This window comes from Chelon labrosus (genome assembly GCF_963514085.1).
Source record: "Chelon labrosus genome assembly, chromosome: 19".
Taxonomy (NCBI): Eukaryota; Metazoa; Chordata; class Actinopteri; order Mugiliformes; family Mugilidae; genus Chelon; species Chelon labrosus.
This window is the reverse complement of record NC_140352.1, coordinates 19,614,498-19,627,933: the sequence shown is the minus strand read 5'-3', so window position 1 is coordinate 19,627,933 and position 13,436 is coordinate 19,614,498. Positions and strand designations below refer to the sequence as shown.

General features: G+C 42.5%; 1 protein-coding gene across 3 annotated transcripts; it reads left to right on the top strand.

The window, feature by feature from the left end:
- Positions 1-81: 81 nt before the first annotated feature.
- Positions 82-13,145, top strand: rnf40 (ring finger protein 40). 3 transcript variants are annotated; one of them, XM_084568308.1, is made up of 20 exons: positions 82-154; positions 626-774; positions 907-1,074; positions 1,310-1,619; positions 2,164-2,364; positions 2,605-2,726; positions 2,866-3,012; positions 4,072-4,146; positions 4,295-4,414; positions 4,578-4,757; positions 4,871-5,006; positions 5,395-5,516; positions 5,602-5,867; positions 6,136-6,253; positions 6,373-6,522; positions 9,114-9,320; positions 9,407-9,532; positions 11,749-11,889; positions 12,001-12,102; positions 12,418-13,145. In XM_084568308.1, the coding sequence occupies exons 2-20, from the start codon at positions 637-639 to the stop codon at positions 12,592-12,594; spliced, it is 3,006 nt and encodes a 1,001-aa protein (XP_084424434.1). In that variant the 5' UTR covers positions 82-154; positions 626-636; the 3' UTR covers positions 12,595-13,145. The 3 variants fall into 3 exon arrangements, with proteins under 3 accessions (XP_084424434.1, XP_084424432.1, XP_084424433.1); XM_084568306.1 differs by having other exon boundaries at positions 9,108-9,320; positions 12,418-13,143; XM_084568307.1 differs by having other exon boundaries at positions 9,111-9,320; positions 12,418-13,141.
- The last annotated feature ends 291 nt before the right edge of the window (positions 13,146-13,436 follow it).

Sequence of the window (13,436 nt, the reverse complement as noted above, 5' to 3'; positions counted from 1 at the left end):
TGATTAAACACACTGTACTGAAGTACAATGTGAACAATAGGTGGCAGTAGCGCTTCGTCTGGTCGGAATTAGCAACTCAAGCGAAGAAGAAGAAAACCGTTTCCTGTTACTTCTCTGGATGCCCTGAGTTACATTTCAACCGCTTCTTGTGACGGTTTGTAACGTTAATATCGTCCAGAACATTGAATATACTTTCCAGTTCCTGTAGGCTTTATGTAGATGATATAGTATGTGTATATTGATTGGCAGTGAATGAAAATGCTGACCGCCATTCATTTAAAGCGATGGACAAAGAGCGCGGTTTAGCTAACCAGCAGAATTGTCGTTAGCATTAGCATAGCTAGCGTTAGCAGGCTTGGTAAAGTCCATTAATCTTAGCAGAAATTAAAACTGCTGGTAGTTTTTCCAGGCAGTGTCTTGAACAGTAAGAGATGGACACCACTGTGCATTAACATATATTAACACTGGGGAGCACTGTGAGCTATTTAAAACCCGTTTTGTTTGTAAGGCTAATGTTGTTCCTGGCTGTCATTAAATGAATGGATTTTCCATATGCAGACCAATCCGTCGTTTCTTACAGCTGTAGTAACACAACGATTTCATGCTATGTTTGATGTCAATGCAGGGGAAGGAAAGATGTCAGGTGCTGGGGGAGGAAAGCGTCCCTCAGGTGGGGACAGCCCCCCTGGCCCACCTGAGAAGAAAAGCAAAAAAGAGGAGAAGACCACCACCACACTGATAGAACCTATTCGCATAGCCGGAGTCTCTTCTACGGTCAGTCAATCAGTATTCATGTGCACACGTCACCATTTGTAGCCCATTTATTGTTATTAGAAGGACTTTTTGCTAAAATAACATTAAGTACGTCTCATTCCCCTCCTTGGTGTCGGTGTTTGTGTTGTGCAGGAGGAAATGGACATGAAGGTGATCCAGTTCAAGAATAAGAAGCTATGTGAGCGCTTGGAACAGAGACAGGCGATGGAGGATGAGTTACGAGAAAAAATTGAAAAGCTGGAGAAGAGACAAGCCACTGATGACACCACCCTGCTGATTGTCAATCGCTACTGGTCACAGGTACTTAATCTCATTTGATTACATTGTTGTAACCCATTTCAGCTATCATAACCACATGTAATAGTCACCCAGCTATTACCTGTGTACACTACGTAGGGATAATTATTTTAGTTTGATTTGTATATGTATACATTTAGTCAGTTAGCACAGTTCTCAACTTTGTACAGTCCTTGAACATTTTTTTTTGCCGGTGGATTAACACGTTTTTTTCAATCCTTGTGTCTTTAATTCGCAGTTGGAAGATAATGTACGTGTTCTACGTAAGCGTATTGAGCCAGAAGTTCCTGTAGCATCTGCCCCTGCCCCACCACCGGCACCGCTCCCTGACCCCACACCAATGGAGGAAGATGGTGTCAGCCTAGCTTCGCCAACATCTGCTGTTCCTCCACCACCTTTACCAGAGGCTCAGAGTGAGGGTGAGCAGTCAGAACTGCAGCAGGAGGACCGTCAGGAAGAACGTCAGGAGGACCAGCAGCAGCCCCCTCCTCCTGCTGGCTCAGAAGATTTAATGACACCAACAGAGCCAACAACATATTCAAAAACAGGTTGGCCTTTTTTTTAGTACCACACTAAATCTTCTTAAAGACTTCATCACTAAATTTTAGTTCTATAATCTGTCTGTTAATGTTACTTATTAATCTTTACAAACAAAAGTAGTTACTTTAAAGTGTCTACATGGTTTGCATCTCTGCTATGTCGCTGCTACTGTTTAGATTTGTGGCTGACTGTGATAGTGAACAGCAAATGAAAAAAGTTTTGATCTGGAAAGTGCTGTTTATTTATCTGAATGTATGTGAATTTTCCTCAATCTAATGACACTTGGAAATCAAATACTAATAATAGAAATGGAGTGTTCTAATAGGCAAGTGTTTCAGCTTCTCTTATGCCCACTGGGATAACCTCTTAGCACAGAGGTTGCAGAATTTGCAGTTATATGTAAGACTACAGTGCTAGCCCTTCACTTTGTATTTGACGGATTCTTTGTGCTTTCATGATAATTCTGGGAAATGCTCTATACTAGCCTATACTAACGGTCTATGCCAGTGCACGGGACCAGCCCTGTATATAACCCTTTCCAAACATTTGCAGATGCAGTGATGCCTTCTCCTCCCTTAAGTGAAAATGCCAAGGGTTTCTTGAACACGCTGGAGCAGAGCAGTGAGGAGGAACTAACCCTGCACCTTCAGGACCGCATGCTGTTTAGCAAAGAAGCCATTGCCTGCTTGGTCTGTGTTTTTGACAGGCTGCACAGTCGCATCAATGACATGTGCAAGGTGGTCCAGGTTGCAGGTAACTATGCAAACGCACTTGGTAATGACACATCCATCTATGTTAAGCCGTTGGCACTCATAGATAGACGGATAGATAAGAAAGTGCAATATCTTCTGCACATTGTATATCATGCAGTAATTAGCTCAGTAATTACCTGCTAGTAATTGTTTTGTGTCATTACTGAGTTATAGAATTGCATACTGTAAAAATGAGCATGCCAGTCTAATGTGGCCCAACTGTGTTGATCTTTTTTGGTAGATTGTGAGGATGATACTCAGTCTGAAATAATCAGTGTGAACCACACTCTGCTGGAAGAGAACAGTCGACTACGAGACCTCGCCACTGTCCTGCAGGGTCGACACCACAAGATGTCCATGGAGGTACAATGTCCTTTGAGCTGTTTGTGGGTGTCAGTGTGTATGTTAAATATTTCAGGTGTATGTGGGAGAGTATGTGTCAAGAGTATGCGAACAAGGAATTGTAATACTTGTCACTGATGAAGCAGCTGTTGTCTTGCAGTACAATGAGTTGGTGGACAAGGTGACCAGCTCGGAGACCAAGGTGTCTGAGATGGAGACGACGGTGGAAGACCTGCAGTGGGACATTGAGAAACTCCGCAACAGGGAACAAAAGCTCAACAAACATCTAGCAGAGGCCATGGAGCAGGTGTGTTTGCATATTTGTATGTGTTCAGCTTTTGTAGCGGTGCTTGGTTCATTTGTGGGTGCGTCCTTATTTTTTTTTGTGTGTCCACAAGACGTTGGTTTGTTCTTTTTGTTTTTTTCTTATACATGAGTTGATATTGATAAGGCTCTGAGCACCAATGCATGTCAACCCAGCTGCTCTTATTTATGCACCACCCACCTTTGATATGTTCATTACATCAAGAGTAGCTGTCATAAGATGCATGTACAGTCGCATAAAAAAAGTATGTCTCAGGAATGAACTTTTTTTTTTTTTGCATTAATTGATCAAAAGTATAATCAGATTTTCATAAAACTACAAACATAAACAAAAAATAATGTGTTGAAGCTTAACACATATTTATAATTTTTTATTGAATATACACATCAGTGATTCACAGTTGAATAAAGAAAATAAACCCAATCTAAAAGGTGGATTGCCATTGTTCGAAGCTGGTGGTAGATACACACTGGAAATGCGGCTTAAACACACATTGATGTTTAAGGTCATAGTCCTGCTGCATGGCCCAACTTCTGCTTAGCTTTTGTCTGTTGGCCGATGAAGTTGTAATCTCTGTTGTTAGTTTCTAACCCTGTCCAACTTAATGCAAATTATTTATTCCTCTCCTCCTCTGAGAGCTCTTTTTTGTAAGGTGTGGCGCACTTCAGCAGATGCTTCTTGTGAAATGAAACAGTTTATTATTGCAAGCCAAAGTAGTTCAGACCCCAAACTCCATTCTTTTTCATTGGGTGGGCTCCAGGTTTTCTCATGTGTGACTTTAATTAACTTTTGTTGATGTAAGTAGCGTCAGCGTTCATCACATCACATTCACATTTCAAACCAAACAACGCTATGAATGTTTGACTGAGGTATTCAGTATGGGAAGCACACTGCAATGATTTGTGTGTTATCTGTCATAATATTATATATAATATAATTATATATGTCAGTACTACAACTGTAGGTGTGCCTTGTGTTTTCATGATGTTTTCTTGCCTTGTTTCTCATTTTTGATCCATGTTCTGCTTTTGCTGTCTGCAGCTAAAATCGGGATACAGCAGCACTGGAAGCTCAGGAGGGCTGCCTGGAGGTCAGATTACACTGAATATTCAGAAGGTGAGACGAAAGGACATTCGAAAGAAAGGAAATACTCCTTTGCTATTAATTTTGTACGATCTACTGCATATATATTTCTTTGCATGATACCAATTTCCAAATCTACTATCCACCTTTCTATAAGATGATGTCTTTGTTATTATCTTAGTTTGAGAGTCTTAATGCTGAGTTGGAGCACAACCAGGAGTTGGCAAACAGCCGCATGGCAGAGTTGGAGAAACTCCAGGTGGAGCTCCAGGAGGCTGTGAGGGAGAGTGAGAAGCTTAAAGTAAGTATTCTGATGCCATGATAGAAGTAATGTCACCGCGCCTTTTGGTCGGGAGAATATAATTTTTTTATTTTTTAAAACTGAAGGACACTGTGTGGAACAATGCAGTTGAAACAGTTTTACATTATCCAACCAGTCAGCTCAATATATCCTGATTTTTCAGATGGACTTGCGCAATATTCCAGAAGAGGTTGTGAAGGAAACCTTAGAGTACAAATGTCTGCAGTCTCAATTCTCCCTGCTGTACAACGAGTCTCTTGGAGTGAAAACTCAGCTGGATGAGGCGCGGGCGCTACTGCTCACTGCGAAGAACGCCCACCTCCGACAGATTGAGCACATGGAGGTGACAGTGTTATTCTGCAATATCGTGACCCAGCATCTTAAACCTGTATGTGTTTATTGTTAAGACTGATTAGTAACATTGCCAACGCTGTTTTGCGGTTTTCAACCATTCAGAGTGACGAGCTGTCCCTTCAGAAGAAGCTGCGGACTGAGGTCATCCAGCTGGAGGATACTCTGGCCCAGGTGCGCAAAGAGTACGAGATGCTGCGCATTGAGTTTGAGCAGAATCTGGCAGCCAACGAGCAAGCAGGTATGTCGTCAAATCACACCCTCACGTCAAGAAGTCCATAAAGGAGTAAACCTGCTACAGCGTGGTGCATTCGTAAAAACTTTGATGCACTTCAAAGCTCAGTTATTACTTAAGTGCAGATCTTTTTTTGTCATTGTCAGTAATCTGAGGATGATGAACTTCATATTAAACAACCTACTGATTAGCAGAATTGGACTTTTTTTTAATTATCTGTTAGCGCTGTGGTAATATTTTGTACCATGATGTCATTTCTATGCAGCATGGGGTTGAGCCCATCATTTACAGTTTCATAATTCAGATGCATATTGTTGAATGACAGAAAACCAAACCACACGTTGACTGTTCTCTGTACCTGCCTGTCTTTCGCTCTTTGTCGCTGCTTGCTCAGGACCAATCAACAGAGAAATGAGACACTTAATCAGCAGCCTTCAAAACCACAACCTACAGCTCAAAGGTGATGTGCAGCGCTACAAGAGGAAGTTGCGGGAAACACAAATGGAGATCAATAAGGTACACGGCATGATTGAATGATATATAGCTGTTCTGTTTAATTGAGAGGCCTGTTCTAAGCAAACGCTGGTTACTTTATCAACAGTTGCGCTGTCAGAGTGGCGACACCGGGGTTCTGATTTTAGAGGAAACGACAAGTGACAGCATCGATGTGAAAAAAGAGGACGATGAAGACCAGGAGGAAGAGGAGGAGAGGAGGAAAGAACTAGAGAGACAGCGAGCCCGGGAGAGAGAGAGGGAGAGGGAGGCTGAGCGTGAACGAGAGAGGGAGCGTGAGCGGGAGAGGCAACGTAGCGACGAGCTGAAGAGGAAGGACTCGGACACACTGAAGATGCTCAGAGTAGAACTCAAGTACGCCACCTTCTCTCTTACTCCCCCAAAATGTTTGGCCATAATCGCCCAGCTGTTGTAAAGACAGTCACGCACGGAGCAGTGATCAGTTACAGAGAAACCTGCCATTACCACTAAAGACTGGAAAATGTCTCATACTTTACTGTAATGTGTGGGTAGTAAATTTACTGATCTGCAACCCACAAAGGTTAAAGGTCTGATTACAAGCTCTCAACTAATAATAATGTAATTGCATAATTAATGTAACCTCTTTGTCTTCCCTAACCAGGAAAGCCCAGGAGTCCCAGAAAGAGATGAAGCTTCTGTTGGACATGTATAAATCGGCTCCAAAGGAGCAAAGAGACAAAGTGCAGCTCATGGCAGCTGAGCGCAAATCTAAAGCTGAGGTTAGATTTATTTATTTTTTTGTACACCTTTCACATTTGTTACATGCAACAAAAGGCTCTTTGTGAGCAGTTGGTAACACCAGAAGTAAAATGCCCAACCCCTGTGTCAAACTGTCCAGGTGGATGAGTTGAGGATGCGAGTGCGAGAGCTGGAGGAGAGGGAGAGGAAGGAGAGCAAGAAGCTGGCTGATGAAGATGCCCTCAGGAAGATACGAGTGGCAGAAGAGACCATTGAGCATCTGCAGAAGAAACTCGCTGCCACTAAGCAGGTGAGTGGAATAGGAATAGGAAGAGGATGAGCGCATCACATCTCATTTCAACAAGAGAAAAGATGACATTTTCCTCCTCCTCATTATTATTTTTCATTCATTTTCCGACATATATTTTACCTTCACAAAATATTCCACTGTAGCTTTCACCAAAGTGTTGTTTTTGTACGTTGTACATATATACATATATTTTTGGAATTGTTCAGAACAGCAAATGAACATGAAAGGAATGATATCTGAAACATCAGCCTTACACAAATGTCATACGTAACCCTTTGGGACTACACCCGAGATGAAAATACAGCCAGCTGTGTTCAGAATGAAACCAGCGCAGTGAGAATCACATTTGCCTAAGAAAGGAGTTCTTCTAATCTTGGATAACTAAAGAGGAACTGAGAGCTGACTCTGTGGCCTGCATAGAATCAGCTGAGTTGAGTTGCTAGTAGACTAACCTACTGGTAAATTTTTGAGGTCTCACGATTAGCATATGGTAATACACATTGTGTCCATCATTGTCATTACCGATTAGGGGTTCTCCTCAAAGTTGGGATAAAAGTGGACAAAGGTCACTGTGACTCCAAGTATGCCTCATCCTAGTGACGGGGAATCCTACAGAAACCTTAATTTATTAATCTCAGATTTGGCATGTTCACTCGGGGATGAATTGTTTGAAACTTGGTGGTTAGACAGAAAAGCCTTGAGGAAATTTCTTCAAATTGGCACGAATGCCTCTTAGACAAGATGCACAATGGTGCCGTGGTTGTCATTGTTACCTAATAGCAAGAAATCTACCTGTTTTACACAGGTTCTTTGTCTATGTCTCTGAAATATTACCTTACAGATTTTACATTTGTGAACAGAGAGCACTGGTATCAAAATCAGCACCTGGAGGAATCAGACCATGCAGATATAGTTTCTTTCTTTGCGTGCGTGAGTTTTCTCCCTGTGCGTCTAAATTCTAAACCGCACGTGTTCATGTGAGTGTGAATGGATGTCTCTCTGTGTTAGCCTTGTCATAGACTGCCAACCTGTCCAGGGTGTACCATGCCTCTCGCCCAATGACAGCTGGGATAGGCTCTATCCCCGAGACCCTCTACAGTATAAGCGATAATAGATTATGGAAGGCTGGTACAGACAAGTATCTAATCCACTAAAATTATGAAGTGATGACATTTTGTAAAGTCATGTCAAACACATTTCAGTCTTGCTTAAATAACACTTCTTGTTATGGTACGTTTCCTTTTGTCAGATATTTTGCTAAAATGGTTTCCCACTGCTGTCTGGTTGTGCTACAAGAGAGAAACTATGAACTGATGCTGACAATTTAAAGGAAAGACGTCGTAAATCAGTAAAGTAGAACTCTTTTTGGGTGGGGGCATATGTGTTCGGATGAGCCAACCTGATAAATTCTCAAGCGTGCGTCGCGCTCAGATGTGAGCTCACTCACTTGGCTGCGCTGTGGTGTAAATGTTGAAACACTTACGGAATTTCATTAGGAAGAAAAAATCTGGGAATATTAAGGGAGCATACACTTAAGAGGTTTAAAATGTAAAACTATTATCTGTCCTGGGTCAAATGTTGGTTAACTAATGTCATCGTAATTCTGAAACTTGAGTTGCATATACAGTAGACACCCCCACATTAGATAATATAATACTCTCTTGTCGTAGTAATATTAATTGTCCTTTTGACCTTAGTGCTATCAGTCTCAGAGGCTTATTATAGTTAATATGATTCACATTATCTTCGCCCATGTCACCAAGGAGTGGTGAACTTTCCATCTACGTCAGGTTGCAACAGATGTTGAGATCGCATAAACTGCAGCTCCTCATGCTTGGGAGGTCTTGCAGAACATAATTAACAGAGGGTAAACACAGTCTGCACTGATAATGGTTTATACTAAAGTTTTGTACTTATACCTTTTATATGTGGTATAAAGTAAACCACAGCAACTACGCTGCAATGTTGTCAGATGTGTTTGATTTGCTTCCCCCACTCTGCGGAGCCAAAATTGACCTTCACAGATTGGCAAAGCTATTCAATAAACGAGCTACTTGTGAGTTCATCCGACTTTTGTTTATAGGTCCTAGTCGGTTCGTAAACGGGCAAATGCAGCAAAGTAAAATTGAAGCCGCGTGTGTAGCACAGAAATCAGACCAGGTGTGTTTACATGTTGAGGTTTGTAGTCATTAATAGTGAGGTGGGAATCTTCGGCAGTCAGACTTCAGAATAGAGTCAAAATGCTTGTTGAAGATAGAGGGACACCAAATTGCGGCTGTATGACTGTTGACTGGTTAAAGAAGAAGCAGAGAAAGCTGTGTGAGGGTATGCAGCTTTTTTTTATCTAGCTAGATAATGTTACATAGCTTATTAATTAATCTAACTGAGTGCTCCACTGTGTTGTTGTCAGTGGGGGAGAACGGTCTCTTAGCAGCGCTGCAAATACTGGGCTAGTGCTGGAGTGCACACTACCAGAGCTGTTGAAATCAGGCCCCACCAGATTTATAAACTGCTGGCCAGAAGCATCATCACTGACATCTGTCATTGACTTTTCTTTGATAACTGACACACATGCGTCTTTTGAGGAGGAGGAAGCCCTGCTGAGTGAGATGGATGTAACAGGCCAGGCCTTTGAGGACATGCAGGAGCAGAACAGCCGGCTGTTGCAGCAGTTACGGGAGAAGGACGACGCCAATTTCAAGCTGATGAGTGAGCGAATCAAATCCAACCAGATCTACAAGCTGCTGAAAGAGGAGAAGGAGGAGCTGGCCGACCAAGTCCTTACATTCAAAACCCAGGTAAAGTGTAACTAATTAACTTGAAAATACCTCGCTTACGGTTTATATTTGTGTCACAAGCTGGTTACCGTTGCTGCCTCTTCCAGGTGGATGCCCAGCTGCTGGTTGTGCAAAAGCTAGAAGAAAAAGAGGGAGTGCTGCAGAGCACACTGGCTGCTCTGGAAAAGGAGCTGACTGTCAGGACACAAGCACTAGAACTCAACAAGAGGAAGGTGAGGGGAGCAATTAATCAGACTGTCAGCTCTTACTTCATGATTTCAGTACAGCTACATGTCTACGGTCTGTGGAGCAGCATTAGAAGAATTGTGAGATTCCTGTGTTACATGTTTCTGTGTGACATGTTTCTGTACATTACTCATGTACTGTAGATGTGTGTAGGAGTACAATGAGATGCAATTTATGATATCATCTTGTCTCTTGGGTACATGCATAGCCTCAGTTCTGCTTTTATGCCTCCACGCCGGAGATAACCAAAGACACATTGCCATGAACTGGATATCTCAGAAACATCTTGATGGAATTCCTCCTAATTAAACATTCACGTGAACTCAAGGATGAACTTATTAGATTGTCGTGGTTATTGTAGACTCACAAATCAAGTTTTTGTCCGTGTCTCAGACATTTATACGACAATAGTAACAACATTTCATTAAAGAGTCCACACTGTTTTATTTCCTCTCCCTGAATGGCCTCCAGTCCACCACAAGCTCATTGGTTTTGCTGATACTGAGCCAAATGTGGTTATCATGACAACGTGTGAACCACATAAACTTCAGTTTAGGTTTTTTTACTTAGTTGAAGAATCTATCACATTTTTTTTATTTTTATTTATTTAAATCCATTCCTTTTTTGAGTTGTCAGTTAACCTTTAAATAATGAACAGAACTTCCCCTTATTTTATTATTCAAACGTAATCATGACATATTTTAACATATTTATGAAGGAAGGACCCACTCCAGGCTTTAATTTTACTTAAGCTTTAATCACTATTCGCCAAAAGTTTAGATTTATTCTGTGTTGACGTAATGACCTACTGTTATTTGCCATGTTCTGTCACTTATTCGCAAAGACGGTGTTGACAATGATCCAGGTTTAATGGCGATTGTACTTGGAAATGTATCTGTGTTATTCATCTGAAAGTGGTTGCTCACATCCGCCTAGAGCTTAATCCCTGGATTATGCTTCCGCGTAGTGATCACGCAATGGCCACGCAGTTGCTTGGACGCAGTCGTGAGACCGTGATGGTTCTGCGTGGGGTTTACGTGTCGAAATGCAATTCAATGCCACGCCGGTAGAGGGCGCTATGATTTTTTGTGACCGACCGACCGACCGAGACTCTTGTGACGTATCTCGCCTCGTATAGTTATTTACCTTCCGGCTTTTGTCGTAGTCACAGTGAATGATGGACACCGAGACAGAGAGACTGGCGTTGGAGCTCCAAATTATTCAAGCAGAGGAAGAAATACTTCTATCGCAAATTAGGGCACGACAAAGGAGACATTTAAAAATGGCGGTGTTTATGAGTGGAAACCGGAAAAGCGGTCTCCAGCGGATGTAGTTAGCGGACCAATCACAGCCAATGCCGCTGCGTTGCTGCCGCGTTGCTGTTGCGTCGCCTCGACGCGCGTCGAGGATTTTTGGGAGGTGCACGTCTGGCCCTTGCGTAGGACGTACGGGGGTCCGCAAGGACGTAATAGGTCCGTACGCCCCCTTGCGCTGTGTCAACGCGGAAGCATAACTTGGGCTTAACATTTAAGGAAGTGTACGCCATTTAGTTTTATGGGACTATATGAGCAAAAACAAACTGCCTACAACTTACAGATGCACTGGGAAGAAGCGTTGCCATACTAGGTGTTAGCATCTGCTCTAGAGGGTCTTTATCAAGTTCTTGTCTGAAACACAGATGAGAAGGCAACAGTGAGTCCCAAGCACTGATCATCAGCCGACTCAGACACAGCTTACTATAATAGTCCAAATACTGACGCTGCTGCCTTTTTTTAACATCTTCTCTGTTCGTCACACATATCAGTTTTCCTTCCACTGTAGTGTTTCATTGTTAGTAAGTGTTAAAACAGTCTACGTCATTGATCATGTCAGCGAGGTGTGTCAGCGCATCTGCAGTTTGATTTGGTGAATGCAAACAGCCACAAGAGAGTAATTCTGGTTTCTTTACCTTTAAAGAAGTAAAAAATAACGGAAAACAAACAGAAACGGCCTTTTACTTAACTGAAAGGTCTACAAACTTGTGGTGGGAAACATTGTGTCATCTTAGATACACAAACTACAGTAAACAAGATAAGTGGAAACACAAAGCCTAGACTCATAGTTTTACCCATGCTCACTGTACCACCGCCGCCACATTAAAGCTCAGGAATCTCATCATTAAAGCTTTTTTCATTGAGTGCATCTACTTCCTTCCCCGCTGCAGGCGGTGGAGGCTGCACAGCTGGCAGAGGACCTGAAGGTGCAGCTGGAGCACACGCAGGCCAAGCTGAAGGAGATCCAGGTCTCCGTGGCTGAGAACCGCACCGCCCGGGAGAGGGAGAGCAGCAACCTGAAACGAGCACAGGTATGTGGGAATATCACGCCTAACCTACTTAAATAACTCGTAAAGTTCCAGTGGGATGACCTACAATAAAATTAGCTGCAGCACTAACCGCTCTGTCTGCACGTCTTCCAGGAGGATCTGTCCAGGCTGAGACGAAAGCTGGAGAAACAGAAGAAGGTGGAGGTGTACTCTGATGCAGATGAGATCCTACAGGAGGAGATCAACCAGTACAAGGTGAGAAAACAAGGACATTGTTTATGTACACAGACATGAGTGACTTTAATAGCCGGTTACTGACAAGATAATTACAAAAACACTGACAGCACAGTGAACTACAACACTAGTGAAAAAGTAATGTCCCGTTATGCAAAATGCAAAATAGTACAGCCTTGGTTGGCAATGGTAAATGGGGACTATAAAGGGAGCTTGAACCTCAACAGAAGTTATGTTCACTTTGTGCTTTGGAGATATGATAAATCTTTTTTGTTACACCCTCAAGTTCCAGTTGTGAATCGAACTTGAGTACTAACAGTGTTCGTCTCTCTTCAGGCCAAACTGCGTTGCCCCTGCTGCAACATGCGAGACAAGGAGACGGTGCTCACCAAGTGTTTCCACGTTTTCTGCTACGAATGTCTCAAGATGCGCTACGACACCCGGCAGAGGAAGTGCCCCAAGTGCAACTGTGCCTTCGGAGCCAACGACTTTCACCGCATCTACATCACTTAAGCCGCATAGAAACGGAGGACTGAAAAGAGAAAATAGTAGACAGAACCAAAGGAGTGGAAAGGATAGAAGAAAAACAAAGGAACTGGAGATTTACTCAAAGAGGCAGACATTTTGGGGGATATCAGTGGAGTGTGAATCCCTGTTTTAATCTCTTTGAAAAGACTTGTTTTACCACATCATTGCCATTTGGTGACCAAACAGATAGTGTTGTGCTTGTAGTTAATAAACACAGTTGTTTGTCCACACAGTGATGTTCTTACATGTTGAGCTGCTCTGCACTGCTGTCTTTGCTGTTCTTGCCAATGTTTAAGATCTTTTCTTTTAACAAACCTGGCACACTTACAGTTTTTTTTTTTTTTTTTTTATGTATTGAAAAACCTGGATATGTGGTTGATCATCCCAGAGAGTTTCTTTTTAACTGTTTTGTCCTGCTGGTTCTGAAAATCCCATAAAACCACTGAAGCTGAATTTTTAAACATCAACATTAAAATCAATTCTTTGCAGACTTCAGAGCTGCACGTTTAAAGCTAAATATGTTTCTAATATGTCGAAGTACAACAGCCAGAATTGTCTTACGTCTTTAGTTAGGCTATAGTATTAACAATGCCTGAGAGACATCAGCGAGTTTGGCACGCAGTCAGCACATACAGGAGAGTTTGGATCACCTTGGGCAAGGTCCTCTGTGTGTGTTCATCCTGTTGCCATGGTTGCTATTGGAGAGTTTGACACAACATCTGCAGCTTATAGTGCCTCATTACGGATGAAATCACTCCAGTGGAAAGTCAGCTCATATGGGTGTCCTTAGTGGGCTTTGCTGCTCCAGGTCCTCTTAGCCCGCTTTC

What these genes read in the sequence shown, in the direction of transcription:
- rnf40 (XM_084568306.1), top strand. Translation starts at nt 637, where the DNA reads ATGTCAGGTGCTGGGGGAGGAAAGCGTCCCTCAGGTGGGGACAGCCCC. An exon ending in ACCACAAGATGTCCATGGAG is followed by an intron (nt 2,727 to 2,865) that starts GTACAATGTCCT and finishes GTTGTCTTGCAG; the next exon opens with TACAATGAGTTGGTGGACAA. An exon ending in TAGCAGAGGCCATGGAGCAG is followed by an intron (nt 3,013 to 4,071) that starts GTGTGTTTGCAT and finishes TGCTGTCTGCAG; the next exon opens with CTAAAATCGGGATACAGCAG.